General features: G+C 40.8%; 2 protein-coding genes across 4 annotated transcripts in view; one reads left to right on the forward strand and one right to left on the reverse strand.

The window, feature by feature from the left end:
- HMGCR (3-hydroxy-3-methylglutaryl-CoA reductase) overlaps positions 1-21,701 on the reverse strand; it is a 213,999-nt gene that overhangs the window by 7,133 nt on the left and 185,165 nt on the right. Inside the window, exons 1-14 of one of the 3 annotated variants that reach the window (XM_086630079.1) lie at positions 12,772-12,805; positions 9,098-9,293; positions 8,582-8,693; positions 7,972-8,059; positions 7,782-7,866; positions 6,128-6,233; positions 4,650-4,756; positions 4,098-4,214; positions 3,440-3,591; positions 2,330-2,574; positions 2,018-2,190; positions 1,359-1,553; positions 600-758; positions 298-455 (exon numbers count right to left, since the gene is read on the reverse strand). In XM_086630079.1, coding sequence (XP_086486205.1) covers positions 298-455; positions 600-758; positions 1,359-1,553; positions 2,018-2,190; positions 2,330-2,574; positions 3,440-3,591; positions 4,098-4,214; positions 4,650-4,756; positions 6,128-6,233; positions 7,782-7,866; positions 7,972-8,059; positions 8,582-8,693; positions 9,098-9,262 — 1,862 coding nt within the window. In that variant the 5' untranslated portion in view covers positions 9,263-9,293; positions 12,772-12,805. Of the gene's footprint in view, positions 1-297; positions 456-599; positions 759-1,358; positions 1,554-2,017; positions 2,191-2,329; positions 2,575-3,439; positions 3,592-4,097; positions 4,215-4,649; positions 4,757-6,127; positions 6,234-7,781; positions 7,867-7,971; positions 8,060-8,581; positions 8,694-9,097; positions 9,294-12,771; positions 12,806-21,701 lie in introns of those variants that run through there. The other 2 variants (XM_086630080.1, XM_009986440.2) reach the window with 2 other exon arrangements.
- The window catches only part of ANKRD31 (ankyrin repeat domain 31), a 78,090-nt gene continuing 72,119 nt past the window's right edge, over positions 15,731-21,701 (forward strand). The window contains 3 exon segments of the mRNA XM_086629310.1: positions 15,731-15,930; positions 17,594-17,649; positions 19,409-19,488. Of these exon segments, the coding sequence (XP_086485436.1) occupies positions 15,731-15,930; positions 17,594-17,649; positions 19,409-19,488 (336 nt within the window).

A 21,701-nucleotide genomic window follows, 5' to 3' on the forward strand; every position in this document is an offset into this window, starting at 1 on the left:
TGTTTATTTTTAAATGCTTAGCCAAAATAAGCAATGTATTAAATATTAGACAATGTGAATGTATCTGTTGCTTAGATAAAAGTTGTTTACCACTTGTAATGGGAAAATGTTTATTACTAGCCTTGTGGCATAGCCAGAGTGACTTTTGTTCCCTTAGATTCAAACTATTACTCTTAGCCAAAATGAATACATCATTTACTGTATTGCAGTCCGCAAAAAGAAAAACTGTTAGGAGAGTTCTACCATCCATAGAAGTCTTATGTCAGGAAGTAAGACTGGAACAGCCACTGTACTAACCTACTTGTGCTGTCAAAAGCTTCCTTCATTATTTTAAAGCCTTCAGGACTTTCAAGCCAAACTTTCACTTCTGCAGCCTGGCAAGCAGTGGGCAGCCTTACAACAGGTCCTCGAGTCATCCCATCTGCCAGAATGCGGCTACTTGCTCCTCCACCAAGCTAAAAATCAAAGGCAGAAGGGAAACAAACTTAAGATTACCAAAAGTGAATTTTAATTTGTAGGAAGTCACAAACATGCCTTATATCATCCCAAATATGTTTTATAATACAGAAAGTTTTTCAAGCTAGTCAAATAATACTTACACATATTGCTCTACATCCTCTGTTAGTGCTCGCTACAAGGCATCCTTCTGTTGTTGCCATTGGCACCTGAAACTCTTTGTTATCCAAAACCAGTGGTCCTGCAACGCCTACAGGAATAGGCATATATCCAATCACGTTTTCACAGCACGCTCCCATAACCTTGCAAAAATAAGACAAAAGGTATCATTAAAGTTACAATACATGGTACAGCATGTTACGTACTGTGCCTACGACTACAAGGTATCCTAGCAAAAACCCATAATCCTACCAATACAGCAACCAGTTCCCACCTCAAAAAGGCAACAGCTACAGCTATCAACAGCTAATACTGGTCAAGTCCAGTATCTAGCAGACATGTTGAATCTTACTAAGTCTTAAACACTATTAAAAAACTCTAATGCTGTTAAATGAATTTTAAATAAATTTCCATTTTAACTTGAGCTCAAGGTAATATTCAGCTGAACTCAGGCTCAGTATTAGTAGAATTCTGCATTTTTGAGATAAGACAGCTGCATACGTTGGTATGAAGTATTTTTTGGGTAAACTACAAAACTTTCCCACCTCCCTAGGTTTAAAACACCAAGCGCAATAAAAGATAGTGCCTTAGAGTCTCCTTTTCTCCTTTTTTTTTGTCCCTTCTGCATCAGTTTTGACCAAGCTCATTGTTAATTCATATACATCACTTCAAGCATGTATTTGTATTTGAGCTATTTGGAAAATGGTTTTACAGTGAGTTTTGCTTGTCTGCTTTTCACTTACCAAAGAATAATTATAATTCCTATAAGGAAGATACTGCAAAGACGAAGGTTCAGGGAGTTTCTTAGATAACATCTGTCTGCGAATGGAGACACCTCGCTCCTGAGTTTCCATCAGGGTTTCCAGTTTGTATGCAGGAATATGCTTAGCATTAACTAAGCTGATAACCTCAGCATCAGAAAGGTATTTTGCTCCTTTCTGGAAACGTAAAGGGTGGGGAGAGAAAGTACAGGTTATCTTGGTGAAAATCCTTTTAAATGTTTCCAAATGAAAAAAGGTTAACAACTTTACTTTGACGTTATCAGAGCACATCTAATGGAAGCAGCCGCCCATGTCAGGCTTTATAGTAGGCCAGGATACAATCAGAAACCTTTTACTCAGACACCTACTTACACGTGTACGTCAGAAGCTTCAATGACTTGGTCTGTCATGAATGGCTGAAGCTGCTTCCCTGTTCCCCCTAGCCTGACTGACTGGAGAAGTGACTTAGAAAAGGATTTTGTTTTAGTCATGACCCCCTACTCAAGTTATTAAAGACATAATTCTCTGAAGAATGACATCACAATCAACAGGATCACTTAAAAGCTGGAAAATGAACTGTAAGAATTCTTAAATTAAACATTGCAGTAGAGGTTAAAAAAACCCATGTCATTTCTCTGTACCTCTGCATTTCCAAGTATACGAACACATTCCTCAACAGAACGTGGTTCTTCAGGTAATTCAATTTCTTCCTCTTTTCCATTAAGAAATGAAGAAGATTCCACAGGGTTGCAACTGCCAACTACAAATGTAGCCTTGGTTGATGACTCTGCTAATACAGGTTTTATGACTTCGTCTGCATAAAGACAATCAAAATGAACTTTGGTTTACAAAATTCTTACGTTTTCATTCCAAATGCAACATGCTAACACAGATTTCACTATTAGTTCCAAATATTCAGGAATAGGTTCGAACTTTAAAATGTTTAAAGTTACCATTTCCATCTTTGGGAACTAAAGCTTCTTCTACTGTGTTAGATTTCTGATTGTTTTTCAGAAGTCCAGATTGCTTCCTGCAACAATTCTCAGGGACCTTTTTCTGGACCATCATTGGAGATGTTATAGGATTTTTCAGTGAGAGTGTAGACTCAGTCTCTGCTTGCTCAAAGAAAATATATTTGACAGCAAGGAGAAGGGCTAATCCAAGAGTGATTACTTGTTCAATATCCATACTGGCCATTCTGAAACAGAGAAATCCGAAAGTAAATACACAGTATATACAATTGCTGTTCCTAACAGCATTCTGACATCCCTTTGCTTTATAAAGGCTAATAGTTTTATCGTCATTTATACAGTTACAGAAACTCCAGTCAAAAGACATTTTCTAGCAGGATATTCACATATGCTAGGTTAGAGCAGAGAAATCATTCTTTGTATTAGTAACAATGTAAGAATTTTCAGATGTCATTGAAGTTACTAAATCTTAGCTAAAAAGCAGTCCAGTAAAATAAATGACTGTAAAATATTCACTAACAGCTACATCAAATTGATTTAACAACTGTCTCCCAATGAAAAAGAAATAATGATGACTCTACCAATGATAACTACTATGGTTCAAGCTCAACTGGTAAGAGGAGGGGGAAAAACCTAAAGCAGACAGTTCTGCATTTTCAGAAATATTATGGAAGCACGGGTGCTGCTAACTTCAGTTGAGCTGAAGGAAAAGCAACAGCGAAATGGCTTTTGCACTTTTTCCGCTTGTGTGTGCACAGTCAGGAGCTCTGCATAAACTAAATTACTCTAGTGGAGTCAGCAAATTTACTATCTAGTGTGCTCTGAAAGGTGTCCATGCTAGTAGGAAAAGGTAGTGTTTCGATGCATACAGGACAGCTGGCTCCTGATCATGTTCTTGATTTCTTCAAGGAGATTGGACAAATGGCGTAATATGAAAATATTTCTTATGAAAAGCCATCTCTGGTTCCAAGAAATCCTACAGTGCTCAGATCTGCAAGTTTCTAAGTGTTGCATCCTAGAACCATAGTTTGGCCGCACTGGAGAATACACCTTAATCAAGGAAACACACTTCTGTTCTTTGAGGTCACCTACCGAGAAAGGTAGAACTGCCATAATGAAACATTAGGTTCAATTCTCTTCGGTGCATTCTCATCCAATCCCACTGAGTTTTCCACAGTACTGTTTTGAGCCGCTGGTTCCGCTATCCAACGACTGTGGGCGTGAACGAGAACCAAACCCAGCGACTGTATTAAAAACACAAACAAGAGAACAAGTACTAATTTTTCAATAGTAACTGAGTATCTAACCTACTCAGATTAAACATTTTCTGTTTGTTTGCGGTTTGTTTTGTGGTGGTTTGTTTTCGTTTCACATAAAAGTCTAGAGCTGAAGGCTGATTTTCTACACCTCTCACAAACAGCCTTTTGGCCTATTGTTAACAGTCATAGCTTTGAACCTGTCCCACCACATCATCCTTCCTCTTGCTCAACTAATAAGTGAAGGAAGCTGAGAGTGCCGTAGGGGTGAGAGAGAGGGAATTAGCAAACCTAAGAAAGCCCTGAGTGTTTGGCACAGAAATGGCATATGGAGGAAGCCTTTAGGTATAGACACAAGGGATTTTATTAAAAATTACTATGGTAAACTAGACTAATGGGATGCAGAATAGAAGTCTACAGAAAACAAAAGTTTGATTCACTGCACCAGGACACCTTACTGATTGCGTAACTATAGGTGAAAAAGAGCCACAAACCATAATTATTTTGACCCTCTGTGTTACAGGATTTGGTTTATTTTCTTCTTCTTCCAGAACACGAGCAAAATGGCTAAGCTGCCATATAGGGCGCCCTTCACGACTCTCTCGAGAAAGCTGCAAAAATAACAAAATTTAAAAATAGGTCCTATTTAGTACATACTAGAAGAACCAACAAGTGAGCCTCAACATTGTATTTTTACTTGATCATTCAGAAATTACTAGCAAAAAGAGTTAGCCTACGACCTACTGTTTAGCCTAAGTTAGAATTTAAACAGTTAAAAATCCTGGACCGCCAATAATTTACAATATAATTTGTTTGTTCTGCTTCAAATTAGAACTCATACTATTAAGAGTGACTCATTTACAGTGGCATTAACAAGTTACTGTTATCAGCTGAGCCACAGTAACTCTTTCTGCCCTTCCCTCTGTTCACTTTGAAAGGAAGACAAACTTGCTGGTGTTTAACTCCATGAAGCAATGTATAGCCTGCAAGAAGCACAGGGCTTCTTGTTCTACTAAGACTTGATGTTGTCTTGAAGTTGGTCTTACCTCTAATACCAAGGACACACAAGCTGGAAAGAATGTCATGAAGACAAAGTAGTTGGCAAGAACAGACATACAGCCAAAGCAGCACATAATTTCAAGTTGTCGTACACCTACAGAAAAAAGAATAATTTTTTTTACATTTGAAGATGCAATGGGCTTTCTATATACTTGATAAAAGTGTTGCAGAAGCAACTGTTACACTGACAGTGTAGATTACAGAAGGAACTGTCTAGATTAATGAAAAACAAGCATGTTAAGCCCTAGTCGTGTATTAGCTTACTCTAAGCACACTATGTATTTACAGAAAACTTTTAAAGCACAATTCTGAATAAATACAAGTAACTACAGTTCACCAAGATTTTAAAGCTTCACACTGAAAGCCTGAAACTCCTCAGGTATCTAAGCAGAGAATAATTAGCCAAAATTATGTATTGAAATCCCTTCTGAAAGATCTGAAGATGGCCAGTTAAGTGTTAAGGCAGTAAGGAACAGTATGTACCCTACCTACTCCTTCACAAGCCTAGTATCCAGAAAAAGTCAACTAGCCATGTCACACATGCATTACTGAAGTCCCTTACTAAAGATGAAAAAGTTAACAGTACAAATAATTTAAAAAATATAAAGATCAATTATATAATACACCAAAATTAGTGGTTTTTTCCTAGATATAAACAGGAAAACAGCTTATTAATACCATCTCCCACAAAAAGCTCCAAAACAATTTGAAAAGCAAGTGCTTTAAAAGATGCCTTTAAGGTATGCAAGATAGTTTAAAAAAAAACTCACACAAAAAACAAACAGACAAAACCAAACACGCAAACAAAACCCCACTTTAGCCCTAACTATGGAACTTTATTTTACAAAGAAATCAGTTATTTACACATGAAAATCCTTTGCTTATTACATTTAACTGTTCTCTTTTTAAGAGGAAAGACAACTGCTATTGCACACAGAACTGATGAAGATGAAAAGATTGGGTGGGGAAAAAAACAGTAAAAGATTGGTTATTTTTAAGTGAACTAGAAAACCTTCCTTGCCTGGAGTAATTTTTATAAATACGTGAGTTTTGCAAGAATATGATATAGGTGTGCACGTACTAAAAGCGTAAGTCATTTTTAAAAATGCCCAAGAGAAAATTTTAGCAGCTACTTTAAGATATTAACGGAAATTATGGGAATGATAGAAGGTCGTGATTTTCTAAAAGCAGCCACACGGAAGTCCACTCCTACTGCACAATGCTCAAGGAAAGCTGTCACCTGTATTTCAAACTTCCCTTCAACATGTACATATTATTCACATCTGCAGGAAACTAATAATATAGGCTAATTAGGAAGGTATAAAGTTATATAGGTACAGTTAAATAAATAGATGAAGTCACTCCCGTAGGTAACACCTATTATTTGAAACTCTCAATATCTCAACGTCTTTCAAATAGTCTTTTTTAACTGGAAACAATTAGACCCTCAGACTGCATCACTCACCTGACATAGTACCAACACCAATCACAAGACACTCCACAAGTGCATCCAGTGTAAACGTAGGGCCTAGAATTGCCATTCCACGTGAAATATTTTCTCGTACTTCATCCTAAAAAGAAAAATTTCTGTATATTAACATAGGAACAAAAACCAAATTAAGAGAATACACATAACGTGATTAGTATACGATTAGTAAATTGAGTAGTATTATGGTGATAAAGCCTTATAAAACATACATTGAAAATGAACTATTATGAGAGCATACATTCTTCAATTGCTTTATTTCCCATACGTTATTATACTTTGACAGTCTTTATTTACACAACACTTTAATTTTGATTAATTTCTCTACTTTTGGCTCATCAGTATTCTAAGCTGCTACAACACTGATGGGCACAGACTTTAATTGAAGCACATTTAGAAAAACAGGGTTTCTACACTTTAAGATATAAAATAGAAGCCACTTGCGTCATGGCATTTCAAAAGTTCTTGCAACCACATATCTGTACCCTAGATTTTTTTTTCATTTAATTTTATTTTATTATTTAACTCTCTAGACTCAGCTGACAGAAAAAAGGACATAAAAGACATTAAAACTTTCCCCTGGGGGGAACGGGATTTCCTTCAGAAGCCAGGCATGGCAAACGCTAGAGGGTCTGCTGCAGTTTTTTTGATGGTGGTGGCTTTGAGTGGAGGAGGAAGGAAGCTGTAAGGAAAATCTATTTGTGAAATACTTTCTTGAAAATTAATTAAAAAATCCTGTTCTTGCACTTATTCTAAAATAATTACAACACTGTAATAATATTGCATATCTAGAGAATGTGCAATATACTCTAATATACAATATATTAACATTTAATAGACAATATTTTTGCCAGTTAGTATGCTCAATTACTATTTATAGTATTTTGTACGTATAAATTAATTTCACTAAATATAATTTTATTTATGAACTTAGAACACTAGTATAAAACCATTACAATGTATGATAAGCAAGATGTCTTCTCAATCATTCCTGTCGTGCTGTTAGTTGCATTAGAGCATGAATGTTTCTGTCTACACATATACTATGTTTGTTCTGCTAAGATTTTGTCTAGAAATTTCCAGTATCAACACTATAACATTCGATGTCTCTTTATATACTGTTCCTGAGCCTTTTCCGTCAATAACGGTTCTAGGAAGACTTTGGTCTAGGAACTCTAACCTCCTCAATACAGCTAAAAGCACTGCTGGTTTAAAGTTCTGAACCTATAAAGTACTCATACACACAATTAACTTAGCTCACACGATTATGCAGACTGATTTTACAGTGTTATTATTCACTTGAACACTGATGTGGATTGAAGGCAAGAGAACACAGAATCTGGATAAAATCTGATCCTTTTTATGTATCACCAACAGGGTATTCGCCTGTATGTCTGTCTCATCACTTGGATGTGATATAGTGTCACATAGAGTCACAGAATGGTTTGGGTTGGAAGGAACCTTAAAGATCACCTAGTTTGAACCCCGCTGCCATGGGATAATGTTCATCTTTGAATACTAAATTCAAAAGCTCCATTGGGAAAAACAAACAAACAAACAAAACAAAACAACAACAACAAAAAACCACAAACCAACCCAATCAACCAACCAACCAACACGCAAACCTCCTGACCTGAGAGTTGGAACTGAGCGCAAATTTGGCTAATGCACTTGCTCTTGACAGATCAATCAGAAGCAGGAAGAAGGGTAAAGCTTCACTGGAAAAAAAAATAGGCATATGTTAAAATCCAAGGTTGTTTGTACAGGAAGGAAAAAAAAAAAAAAATCAAGCAAGAAATCCAGAATAACAATCCATGACTTACTTTAAACCTGTCAGTTCTTTATCCAAGAAGTGAATTACCACTGTACTAAAAACAAAACTTGAGAAGATTGTGAAGAGGCCAGCAATACCTTTAAAAATAAGAGAATTGGAAATTTTTGGTTTATATATGTTGGGAGGAAAAAAAGAAAAAAGATAAGCTATACCTTTAGATCAGTCCTGAAGCACTCAAATGACAATTCTCATCTCTCACAGTGCACTAACAGCAGTTGAGATACAAACTGAAGTATATGCTATTTTTAGACATGTATTTAAATCTAAAATTTGTACTGCATTCAAAGTAAGAATCTAAGAAATAGAAGCCATAAATCTTCTCATTCATTTCAGCAAAAATGAAAACTATCTTAAACTGCTCTCTATTTTAAGTCTTTCACACAATAATTATTTCAAGAACTACATTTCCAATATTTATATAATCCTACACAATCTCCACTGCACTTTGAGCTACGCAGAATTTTTTTTCTGCTATCTAGCAAATAATTGAAATTACCTTGTTCTTTACATAAATACTAAAATTCTAATATTTATTAACAATTCATATTTTAACAAAACTAAAATGCATACAGCAAATAAAAAAAAATCAGATACAGTACCTAAAATGTATTTTGACCCAAGCTGCCTTAGGTTCTGAAACTGGAAATATATATAAAGGATTGCGATACAGCGCGTGATTGTCAGGATGATGATGTCACTGCTCAGAACATCCTGTTTGAAATACAAAGTGATTCAGTTCACTTTTATACAAAGTAGTAACTTGTTCTCAAGTTTCAGTAATGAAAAAATCCACTGTGAAGCTGCACTAAAGATGAAGTTTCAGAATAAAATAAGTATCACTGCTAGTCTGTCTTAAAAAAATGAAAACATTGCACACAATATTAATATTAAATCCTTGTTCACTAGATACTGTGCAACAGAAAGTTAGATTTAATGAAAACCTTCTGTAGCACATCACTGCTTGCATACAGCTTTAATATCCACAATAGCAAAAGAAGGCAATAAAGAAGTTTCTGCATAGCTACTTTCCTCCTAATACATCACAACCTGATATTATTCTACAGAAAACCCTGTATCTACTCGTTAAGTACTAAAACATGAATTTAAATCCTTACTTCTTCAAGTTTGGGACACTCATAATTCCAGCCACAGATCTTATCATTCCCAGTGAACATCTTCATGGACATCATACAGATGGTGAGAGTCACTGTCCCCACAATGACTTCCCATGGATGAGAGGCTACAAAAAGGCCATGCATTCGAAAGAGTCTGGACAACATTTTCAAGACTGTTTTTCTGTACTTAGCGAACCTGCAACGAAAGAGTATTTCATATAAGCAAGAATGAGATTCAGGGAAAACAGAGCTTTACAAATTTCTGCAAGTCATCCCTCAGAAAAAAAAAAAAACAACAACCACCCAAAATGAAACAAGTAACAGATGAATAAGGAAATGAATCTTCACCTCTCAACTTCCCACGTAAAATACATTTATTTCTAATCTTCTGAAATGTAATATGACCTGCTCCTGCCTTCTCAGTCATCTTTTTTTTTTTTTTTAATACACATCCCCCTTGTTTCTTCAAGGCCTTACTAGTACGTCTCCACCACTCTTACAACACCTCTTAGTATCTTCCTGTCACACAATTTTGATACCACTTTGACTCCAACTTCTTGATTCTACCACCTATGTAAGCACTCACTAAACTCTATCACTTCTTTCTACTCACTCTTCCTATAAAAAAATACTGATTAACTTCATTTTAACTATATAAATTACAGCTAGCCATTGCTGGTAATGTTCAACTTCAACAGCAGGAATTGCACTATTATCTTCTTCTGACTGTGCCTTCTCTACCTTCTGCTCAATATTCTTCAGTGATGCAAGCTGATCACATTCAAGGGAGTTCTTTCTTCATCTCAAGCACACGAGTCCTTCTCACATACAGTAAGTACTCTGTGACAGTTTTCTTGTACCCATACCTAATTCCCAAGCTGCGGATGCATTTCATCATCCCCTTTGCTTTCAACTGATACCAAACATTTAACAGAAACTCTCACACCTCTCCTCTCTTTCACACAACGGAGAACTTGGATGTTCTGTACACCCTTCAGTTACAAAAACTGCATCCTAGTCTATTTGCTCTGTGTTGTACCTTTAGACAAGTTCATCAAGAATGTTTACTTAAGTATAGCAGAGAAACAGAATGCCGTAAAATTCTCTTAAATACACTAGTTCTAGGACTTTGCTTTTCTCATTGCACAAAATCAACAACTTAGAAAACTCCGTGATGAACATTAACTGTCACGTAAAGTTCAAAAGATGCTTAAATAGTAGCCTGGCTAACTATAAAATATAAAAATCTGTAACAATTCAGTATTTACACGTACAAACCTAGCACTTTGAAGATCTCCATAGAGGACTGAGGGCTCTAAACACTGTCATTTCAAAGTGGATAAAAAAATCCCTTCGTGTTGCCTTAAAAGTAACAATCCATTCCTCAGGCTTCTGGGAAGAGAGCCTTTCTACTATTATTTCTTTTGCTTGGACCTCAAAAATTAAGTTGTCATTCAATGGAGAAAACAACAGGGCAAATCAGAACTAGCTTGGTCTCCTACCAACGCCAATCTCGATCATATGAGCACCACCAGCATCAATCTGCTTTATCTTTCCACAGTGAAGGTGTGGCAGGGTTTTCATTGCTCATAGAACCAACTGGGGAAAATCATTAAGAGGACTGTCTTTCTTATGAACAAATTATTTCATTTCCTGACAGAAAGCTTTAAAAAAAACCAACAAAACAAAAACCTAACCACTCCTTTTAAAGTCAACATTATCCTTTGTTTTTCCCTGTGTAATAGAATCTACACATTATTCTGTAAATCTATGTTCTTGCAAAACTGTTCCAAAGTGGTATTATAGTTTTTCCTCAGCAGAATGAAAGGTAACTTTTAATCAGGAATGCTAAAATAAGACATAGCCATAGGAATATCTTAGTGCTAAAGACTTTGAAATGAATCAAAAAAAATAAAACAGAAAAGGCATAGCAATGCCCTATGAAAATACGAATACTTTCAAATACCACCCTCTTTTGGGAAAATCAGAATTAGTACTTACTACCTGACTATATTATAGAGTCCTACCAGTCCTAAAACTAGTAATACAACTCCTGAATTCTGACAGTTGGAATTCTTATCCAGGCAATTAACGAATTGTTACTGAAGCTAGAAAGATTTCAAAATCTTTTTTTCAGATACTATTTTTCACATTTCTAAGCAAAACCAGTACGGGTAAAATGGCATCGCAAAAAACAATTACGGAAAAATGCATTGATTTCTTTATGAAAATAACGATCCATAGTACACATTATTAGACAATGTTTTATAATTAACTGCTGCTATGAAATACAGGATGCCTCACTGCTGATCTTGGGGTTAACCGAGCGGCAGTTAACTCCTAAGCTAAAAGGATTCTTTAAAGCCTTCATGGTCATTTAACCTGCCTGAAGTGCATCTTTTATTTTTTTACTATGCAATTGGCATTTCTAGAAAATATTGATGAAGATTTCATACACTGATTGTGCACTATTGAGTGCTGTAAAAAAAAAATTTCCAATGCATACAATCAGCTTATGTTTCTAAATGTTTAAAATATTTCTATCATTACACTGACTCATAGCTTGAAATTAGCAAGACATAACATTAAATACAAAGTTCATCATGAATATAACTTTGTTAAATTTTGAAACGGTCCTTCAAAAGGGATGCTTTACAAATCCTATCCATTTCCTGCTGGTTGTTTTCAACCAAAAACTTCAAGGAGACTATTAAGTGAAGCAACCCATTCTGAGAATCAAAACAAAATACAGACAGAAAACCAACTGCAACCCCTTCAAAAACTTAACCAGCACACAAAAAGGGAACTAGACTGGCTGTACGTAACGCTTTAGAACACTAATCTGCCATGTAACTGTACGTCTATTTGCTCAAACATATAAGGTTTGTCACACGGCTCTCACTAACCTCAGAGCAATCATCTGCAACACCACCTATTACATCAGCACAAGTTTCCCATCTCCTGCTGGCTGACTCAGCAGCGGCTACGCTATTATACAGCAACCGAGTGGTGAAAACAGCTGAGCCAAAACCTGCGCAGAGCTCACCTGAGAAGCACATGACGCCACGCAGACCCTGTCGAACGGACAGGTAGCGTTTTCGGTTTTCAAAACGGGGAACAACCACCTCGCGCAGACCCACCCCCACGGTAGCCCCTCAAATCCCACGCGAAAGGCGGGGGGCACGGCCCTCCAGCGCGACCCAGGCCGGGCGGCCCCGCAGACCGCTAGAATCCGACACGGTGACGGCCGAGCTTCCCCCCGTGGGCGCAGAGGCCCCGCGCGCTGCCGGGTGGAGCCGGCGAGCCCCGCTCAACGGCAGCGCGCGCAGAGGTGCGGCGACGGGCCTTCCGCAGCCCGTCCCGCGGGGCCGCGCCCTCCGGCGTCAAGAAGACACCGGGACGGCGGCTCTGGCCTCCCTGAGCCGCCACCCGGGGCGGCGGGTAACGCGGGCCGGGTCGCGGGGCGGCCGCCGCTCCCTCGGGGCAGCGATGGCGGCGATGCCCTCCCCCGCGCCGCCGCTACCCAGCCGATCGCCGAGCCGCCGCTCGGGGCCCGGCGCCGCAGCCCGTCTCCCGGCCACGGAGGACCCGTGTCGCAACAGCGGGCTGCCCGCGCCGCGCCTGCCCGAAACGCGGCCCCGCAGCCCTCCTCTGCCCCGCCGGCCCCCGCTCACCGCCCCGGCGCCGCACCGCCGAACGCAGGCAACACCTTGCTCCTTCCCGCCGCGCTGCGGACTGAGCCGGCCGCTCCTCTCCGGGCAAGGACACCCAGGACGCGACACGCCAGCCGCCGCCATCGCCCGATCGCGCAGCCAATGGCGAGGGCCTGCCACGCCCAGCCCGCGGCGCGTCACTCGCTACGTTGCCGGGGCAACCGCCCGGCGAACGCCGCGCGGCTCGAGACTCGATCAGGAGCGGAGAACACGCCATCTCGCCACAGGCCGCCCGCCAATGGGCCACCGCGCTCGACTCTCCGTGCGTGCTGATTGGGCGGCAGCACGCTGCTCATTTGCATATACGCATCGAGCGACGGGCGCGCCGCGCTCCCCGTCAGCCGCCGCCCGGTGACCCTCGGCCCCGCGCTGCCTTCCCCCCCCGCGGCGGGCGCTGCTGCCTTTTTCCCGGCTCCTTGCCGGCAAGGCGAGCGAGCAGCGTGTCCTCACTAACCTCTCAACTCTCGTGGAGCCTCTGGCGCTCACGCTGTTTACCCCCACCGTGGTACCGCCTGGATGCACTTGACTGAGGCGCTGAGAACTAGCGAAGTGATTTACAGCCCTCTTCCTCACGCAAAGCAGTAGTGCCCCTGACAATCAGAAAAGAAAAAAAGCAAAGCAATATATTTATATTTGTGGTTTTCGGCCAAAGAGGAAATACTTTCTTCTGCTCGTGAAGCACGGGAGGCTCCCGACCCTCTTTGGGCACTGAGTCAGGTGCAACGCGCTGTTCGTGGTCGCAATGCGTTGCTCCGGTACATTCTGCATGGCTGTTTTGGGTTTCGGGGTCTGACCAACTGCGGGCCAACGTGTTTAAATATGAACAAAATGGAATCCGCAAGGACTTTCCTGCAGATGAGCTACATTCTGGCTTCTCTGAAACTGCTTTTTACATGTGCCGTTTCACCCAGCAATATTTCTAGTAGCTCCACATGGTGCTGTGAAGCATTAATGTGATTCTCAAACAAGGATTTGTTGATGAAAATGTTTCTGAAGAACTCCACCCAAAACAGATGTCATCAATGACAAAATCATTTATGCCAGCTCAGTCTTTTAACATGTAAATGCACTTTTCATTTTCATCTTTGAAGTGATGCGTATAAATCTGAGGAACTTACTACTGTTTAGCTGTCTTCCCTACTGTCCTGGTTTTAGCTGGGACAGAGTTAGCTCTTCTTTTTAGCAGCTAGAAGAGCTCCATGTTTTGGTTTTACTCAGAGGCTCGCTCTGAGAAGAATGCTGATAGCAAGCTGATGTTTGTAGTTTAAAGTGAAACTCCAAGGACTTTTCAGTGTGCCGTGTTCTGGCCGGAGTGCAGAAGCATGGTGGGATAAGGGGGGAGCATAGCCGGGACAAGAGGGCCCACGATTCCCCTTGTGATTTGTGGTGGAACTTAAGACTGACGGCCAAACTGGCCAATTAGTATTCCATATCATGCAGTGTCATGCCCAGTATAAAGGTGAGGGACAGCCAGAAAGAAGGGCTTTTTGCGCTTTGGCTCTTTCGCCACTTCTGCTCCTTTGCGCTTCTGCGCTTTTGCTCTATTGCCTTTTTTTCCTCTCTCTCCCAGTACTGCCACTCTCGGAGTACTATCTCTCTCTCCCCCTCTCTATTTCGGGGCCTCGCGTTCATCTGGGATTGCAGCTTTGGGACGAGATGGGCTTCGGATAAGAGGGGGTGGTGAGCATCTACACTGTGTATTACTCATCTGTATTAAATGGTTCCTATCTCAACCCACGGGTTTCCCATTTATCCTTTAATTCTCTCCCTCGTTCCTGGGGCTGGGGAGGGTGAGTGAGCGACGGTGTAGGGTTCGGTTGCTGGAGCGGCCTAACCCACAACACCTACCGAATTCTTTCTTAACATGTTTTCTTGAGTATCGAGTATCTCACCTTTAATACCTGAAAAGAGTGAAGTATTACCAGCAATATTTCTGGAGTAATTTTATAATACGCACAGCAATTGCTATAATTGCATACGGATATGACTAAGGCAAAGCAAAATAGCAATTTGTATACACAGTTGCAACAATTATGTATAATCGATACATAATTTAAAATGACCTTTAGTATCTTGCTCTGTTTTCCATGCTTTTCCATAGCAGTGCGGTTTTTAATATTCCATGATGAATGTAATTTGAAAATTAATAAAAATGCTAATTTTATCACAAAGTTCACGGGGAGCATGAGTCACTGACGATTTGGAATTTGCAGCCTGTGCAAGTACATGACATGCTTTCTGCCATCAACAGTTCTCCGTAGCTCTCGTGGTGGCCTGCCCGCAGCCTGGCTTCACACTGACGGGGGCCACAGGACAGCACTGTCCCCACTGCTGCAGAGACAAAAAGCAAAACTGAGGCAGAAAAGGTCTGCCCGAGGAGAACACTGCTGTGATTAACAGATGACCGCCCGGTGCAATGCAAGAGTGCTACTGCAAATACTTTGAAAGGGCTGGTAATTGGGGTATCTCAAACACGTTCCTACTCTTGAACACAGGAACATGTTCGTTGTGCTCAGGACAGTGGATGAAGTTAGCTGCTTAAGCACAGCCACGGAAGTACAAAAATTAGGAAAAAGGGGGCAATTCTAGATGACACACAGGTCGGTATGTTAAGTGCTTTACGGCTCTGCTGAATGGTGTGCATGACTGAGTCAGAACCAGGACCCAACGCCGGCGAGGGGACACAAACCCTGCCGAGGGCGTGGGCACGGCATCGCCACCCGGAGCAGGCCAAGGCTGGCCATGCCGAGAGAGCCGCATCTCAGTGGCACTGAAGGGAGAGCTGCCTTAAACTTTTACCGCCAGCCACTCCAAGCTTACCAGTGCCGGAGAGGCTGCTCTTGTCGCGGACGAGCTCTGCCCTCCAGCCCTGCCTCCCCGCAACTCCGAGGGGCTGCGAGGCAGCGCGGGCCTCCACAAGATGGCCGCCACCGCCTCGGCTGAGGAGAGCCGCGCGGCCCGCCGGGGGGAGGGGCGGCCCCCGGCGGCGCCCGGTGGAGCGGAGCGGAGCGGCGCCATGGAGGAGGCGGGCGGCGGCGCCGACATCGATAGCGACGAGACATTCGTGGACGACTCGGTGGCAGAGAGCGATGTGGAGGAAGAGGAGTTGCGTAGGAGGAGGTGGTAACGCGGTGCAGCTCTGAGCCGCGCGTACCTGTGCAAGCGCGACGGCAGGGGCGGCGGCAGCTGCGGGAGCCGCCTGCGGCCGCTCTGAGGAGAAGCGGGCCGCTGCCCTGCGCCGGGCTTGATCTCAGGGAAACACCCCCCACCCACGCACGGGAACCATCCCTCCTGCGTCCGACATCGCGGGATGCGAAACAGCTCTTCTCGGATATTTCTCGTATTTTTACGAGATTTAAAAATCTCGTAATTTTAGGGTTTTGTCTGGTTTTTTTTCCTCTCTGTTCAAACCAGTTCTGTATGCCCTTAGGGTCTGTAGTTCTCAGCTCTGCAAATGGCCCCATAGATTTTACACACACCTTGTGGGTTTCCAAATTGGTGCCTCCCGAGTAACTTTTTAGTCAGTGGAAGTGGAACACACCAGAGCCCAACTCAGAGAAAACACTATTAAATACGATGGCTGCTGATGCTACCTCTCTGCAACTTTAACTGAATACCAATTTCATGACATTACCAGTTGTAGCCTTTAAGACATGGCAAAGAACAGACTGGGTAGTTGGGCTGAGGCCAATGGCATGAGCTTTAATAAGGCCAAGTGCAGAGTCCTTCTCTTGGGGTATAAAAACCCCAAGCATCGCTATAGGCTCGGGGAAGAGTGGCTGGAGAGCTGCCTGGCAGAGAAGGACCTGGGGGTGTTGGTTGACTACCGGCTTGATATGAGCCAGCAGTGTGCCCAGGTGGCCAAAAAGGCCAATGGGATACTGGCGTGTATCAAGAATAGTGTAACCAGCAGGAATAGGGAAGTGATCCTGCCCCTGTACTCGGCACTGGTGAGGCCACACCTGGAATATTGTGTCCAGTTTTGGGCCCCTCGCTTTAAGAGAGATATTGAGCTCCTGGAGCGAGTCCAAAGAAGGGCGACTAAACTGGTCAAGGGGCTGGAAAATAAAACTTATGAGGAGCGGCTGAGGGAGTTGGGGCTGTTTAGCTTGGAGAAGAGGAGGCTGAGGGGAGACCTGATTACAGCCTACAAATACTTGAGAAGGGATGGTGGGGAGGTAGGGGAAGGGCTCTTTCCATTAGTGTTGGGTAATAGAACAAGAGGAAATGGGTATAAGCTTAGTCAGGGGAGATTCAGGTTGGATGTTAGGAAGTATTTCTTCTCTGAAAGGGTTGTCAGCCACTGGAATAGGCTGCCCAGGAAGGTGGTTGAGTCCCCATCCCTGGATGTGTTTAAGAATAGGGTGGATGATCTACTTAGCGATATGGTTTAATGGGGATTAGAGATGGTTGGACTCGATGATCTCTAAGGTCTTTTCCAACCTAGAAATCTATGAATCTATGAAAGAATTGGAACCACCAAGCAGCTGCACTTCTTTTGTACTGGCTTTGTGGCCCCATATTGCTTGTAAACACGTAAAGCAGTGGTGTACCTCCTTACGTAAGTTTTTCTGTGCAGAGTGTCAAGTATATGGTCACGGTTCGTGGATCCTTCACCGTTGGTGTTGGTGTTAGAGGTGCACTCACCCCACGTGTGGTTAGTGGTGTCCGACAGCTAAGGCTGAAATGGCTGCCCTCGGTGGCCCTTCAAGGTTGTAGGGCTGAAAATCAGAGCATACAACTGTTTAATGACCTTTTATTTTTTTTTATTTATTTTCCAAAGGTTGTCTTTTCTTAATAAGCACGTGCCGTTAGCAACTGAAGAAAGAATAAATGAAGGTAAGATACATTCTTTTTTCAGCCTGTGTTGTTTTTTTCTATGAACTGTTGCTATGGATGTTGCCCGAGAGCATGTTATTTAAACTTAAGTGTTGCATGAAGTTCATTCTTATGACCTGTACATACTCTCTTGTTATATCCATAGTTTTAGCTAGTATTTTAGAAAAAAGTTCGGCATATTTTTCTTATTTGAAAAATAGGTTTGCACAGCATATTTTTCTTATTTGAAAAATAGAATTTCTCCATTCTTCCTATGTAGTATAACTGAGAATGCCTGACCTGGGAAGTGTTTGAACTATCTATGTTGAGATATCCTTTTTATTTAGATACGTGTGTTGTGTTTGAGTAGAATAAAATAAGTGGAATATAAACACGTAATAGTCGTATAAATGGAATCTATTCACATAGTCGTTATATGTAAATATAGTTGCATATAATATTTTTGAAAAAACTTTTTATATTGTTAATATGTCCATTCTCTTTAATATACAAAACTTGGGTAGGGATAGTTAAGTGCATTATTTTAAGTGTATTATTAAATTACTTTAAACATAAATGTATGCACATAAATGTATGCACAAAAATGTTTTAAAGCCTTAAAATCTTCCCTAATGAATCCCTTAGAGCAGGTTGCATGAGCAAGCATGTTGTAGTTACGTAATAGTTTTACTGGTACCTCCTTGGCATTTTTGTATAATCCATTTGACTTGCATCCTGTACGTTTTATTCCAGCAATACAGAGATTGCCTGTTCCTGAAGTGACACAAGGTGTTCTTAGTGTTCTTCTAGATTTTTTATTTGTGTTTGTTTTTGCCAATTTGAAGACTTGAGTGGGCTATTATTTTTTATCAGCCTACTCTGAGTTAATATAAATCTTATCTACAGCTCATTGAAATCTACAGAAACTTTTCCTGTGATTGTCATTTCCTGATGCTGAACCTTACACAGTTACTCAATAGTTTTGTCTGAGGAAGGAAGCATCATCCCATTTTGAACTTACCTGTGGTTATCCATTGGAATTAAAACGTGGCAACGTTCAACATATGTAGTTTAAGGCGTGTTTATTTGACTCATTTTTGAGTTTTTGGAGTAGAGATTTGTCTGAGGGTTGGATGACTTTTTTTGTCTCAGTAAAGATATTAGATGATGATATTTTTAGCATTCTGCCTGTGGCATTTTATATTTGGTAAGCTGGAATTGGTATTTCATTATTCATGTATTTGTGCATACTTGTATACTGGGAATTTGGTGAGGAGATATATGACATAAAGATTAATTTGATAGGTGTTTTCTTAATGTCAGTAACAACATTTTAGTTTTGAAACCCAGAGGTCCAACTTTAAGGTTTCTCTCTTTTTTTGTTTTCCAGAGAGAAGTCTTTCTTTGCATAGTCATTAAAGTATTTCATATAGGAGTACAAATATTTTTAGTCTAATGGAGCAGGCAGCTTACCAAAATTGCAGTTGTTAGTCTGAAAAATAAGAGGAAAGAGTTTATCTCCAGTATGAACTCAAGGAGGGTTCTAGAGCACTAAGTGAAATAAATTCTTTCCCAGCTAGTTTTATTCATTTCTGACCTCTCCTACACTGTAGTTTCAAAATCTGGTTAGATAGACTGTTTAACAACCTAAGGCTGTTGCATAATCAGAAGGTTTGATGCATATACCTCAATTACTGAGTTATGCAGAAATTTATGGAGTCATGGAAAGTTAGCTTCCTTTAATTACTGTATTATTCTTCCTTTTTTTTTTTTTCCCTAGGAGCTCCGTCTCCAGAAATCTGTTTTATACAGAAATTTTGTGATCACACATACAGTTGGAAGGAAAAACAGATAAATCCAGTAAGTATAGAAATGAAACATCTCCTGCTACACATGTCTATTAATAATTAATTTCTGGGCCTCCCGTTCTTTATGTGCAAAAGAGCCTGGTGACTTGCAGCTAAAACAAATTCTATGGCAAGATAGTTGTGACGTGTGTAGTGCCTTCTCTTCAGGAATGTGTCAGAGTCCCTTCCCTGGTATTTCATGAGGTTATAGCCTTTCAAGGTTGAGGAACAAGACCATGACAAAGATGAGAAAGTCGTGGAGCACAAACTTTTTAGTAAGTTCTCTTCAGAAACCAAAAGATAACCATCTGGGTTCACCATGCCAGAGTACACCCGTGGTTACTCATTATGACACTAGCTGTGACCCAACAATTGGACAATTGTTTCTTTTAAAAAGAAAGAGGTAATAATCTGAAATGCAGGATAAAACGTCTGCTTGCATGATGCTGGGGTAATTGTGTTACTTTATGGATAGTTCTGCATTCCCTAATCTACTAATTAGTCTACTTTTTAGTATATTTGCCACAGTTGGTAGTTAGCTCATAAACTTCTGTTCAGTTGAGCAGTCAGCTTTCTACCTGCATATGACACGCTTATGAAACAGTTAGAAACGAACAGGCTTCTGCTGATTCGCTGAGATGATTTTAAAACCTGTGACTGTTACACTGTCTTTAGTGCTGTGGATTAACCAGTTCAAAGACCACTATCTATCTAGATCCTTATTCAGTATAAGAGGGTTTTTAAAAGAACTAAACTGCTTCCTAGATGACAAAAACTGCATTGAAAAAAGACACTCCTTCTACTGAAGTGAATGTTTTTACAGAGCATTACAGAATTGCAAATAAATTTGTCTCAGCTAACAGTGTAGGAAACTGTGAACAAAATAAAAAAGATACTGTTATTTCAAAGGCTTTTCTCTGTAAGTTTATGTCACTGCTTGCATGTCCCAGAGTTGTCTTGACTGAAGTTTATCACGCTTTTCTAAGGACAGTGGGAAGTGCCCATTTCTAAGGACAGAGGGGGTGAGGGAAGTGCCCACTTGCTCTCTCCCTTTCTCTTCTGGGAGCTGATCTGACTGTATGCTGCCTAACCTAAGCTTTTGGTTTCATGACTTTCACCAGAGTAGCCAGTCTGCAGTCCCAGTAAGGGATTCTTCTAAGTCTAAGGACAAATCCCACGTCCACAAGAGGAGAAGTCAGAAAAGCAAAGAAACCTAGTACTTTTCACCACGTAGTTTGGGTAACTCTCACTACTATTTTTTTTGTGAGACCGATATAGCATTCCACTGGCAGCTTGCTCATGCACTGCATGGGGACAGTATGAAATTTAAATCTTTACTGAATGCTGTAAGGAATGGTATTGGCCTGTCATTGTTCATACATGCATGTGTGGATTGCACCAGTGTGGCTCTCCAGTCACTTTGAGAGCCAGCACAGAACGTGCTTACATGAAAGCCTTCCTTCTACGATGTCCTCAGAAATACAGCATCTTGATGCAGTGTAATATGAGGGTCATGCAGCCTGGAGTGGCTGTGAATTTTTGCAGGAAATGTAACATCTGTTCCAGTTGTTCCAGAGAGTCTTGGCTTTCTTTGTACTTGAGGTGGGTTGAGGGAGGCTTGGGGTATGCAGTTCTATCTTTGATTCTAGCGTGTAAGACATGGTAAGACATTTCTTCCATCAGAGATGCAGTAGATATACAGACAGATTTTGTAGGATTCAGGTTCTTTCCAACTGACAAGTCAAGTTCTTTCCATTATCTATTAAATCCCTATTCCATGGCTTTCTCAGGCAGGCTTCATGATTGTAAGTTTGTGCTTTCATCTTTTTCAGGCTTTTTTTTTTCTTGCCCAGTTTGATGAAGTGCAGCTAAAGTCATTAGGTGGCATTTACATCTTTTAAGCATTAGTCTTTTTTTTGGAACACATCCAGAATTCCCTCAGATAGTTTACTATAAAAATAAGTGCTCAAATGAGAAAAAAATCAGTTGAGTTTTGCAGGCGTTTCCTTACCAAAAGCAAGAGAGCAAGACAAAAGGCTGTTCCCAGTACTTCCACTCTGTGGCCGCAAATACTATCTGTGAACTTTTATGATTTGAGAAGACCTCTCAACCAATCAGCAATACACTGATTTTGCTTAAAACTGGATTTTTTAGGAGGCAAAATAGTTCTTCCTTCTTAGGAGATATGATGGTAGTTCGGTGAGCTTTAAGTGTCTATCTGAGCAA

The sequence above is a fragment of the Tauraco erythrolophus genome, chromosome Z, assembly GCF_009769465.1.
Source record: "Tauraco erythrolophus isolate bTauEry1 chromosome Z, bTauEry1.pri, whole genome shotgun sequence".
In the NCBI taxonomy this organism is placed as follows: domain Eukaryota; kingdom Metazoa; phylum Chordata; class Aves; order Musophagiformes; family Musophagidae; genus Tauraco; species Tauraco erythrolophus.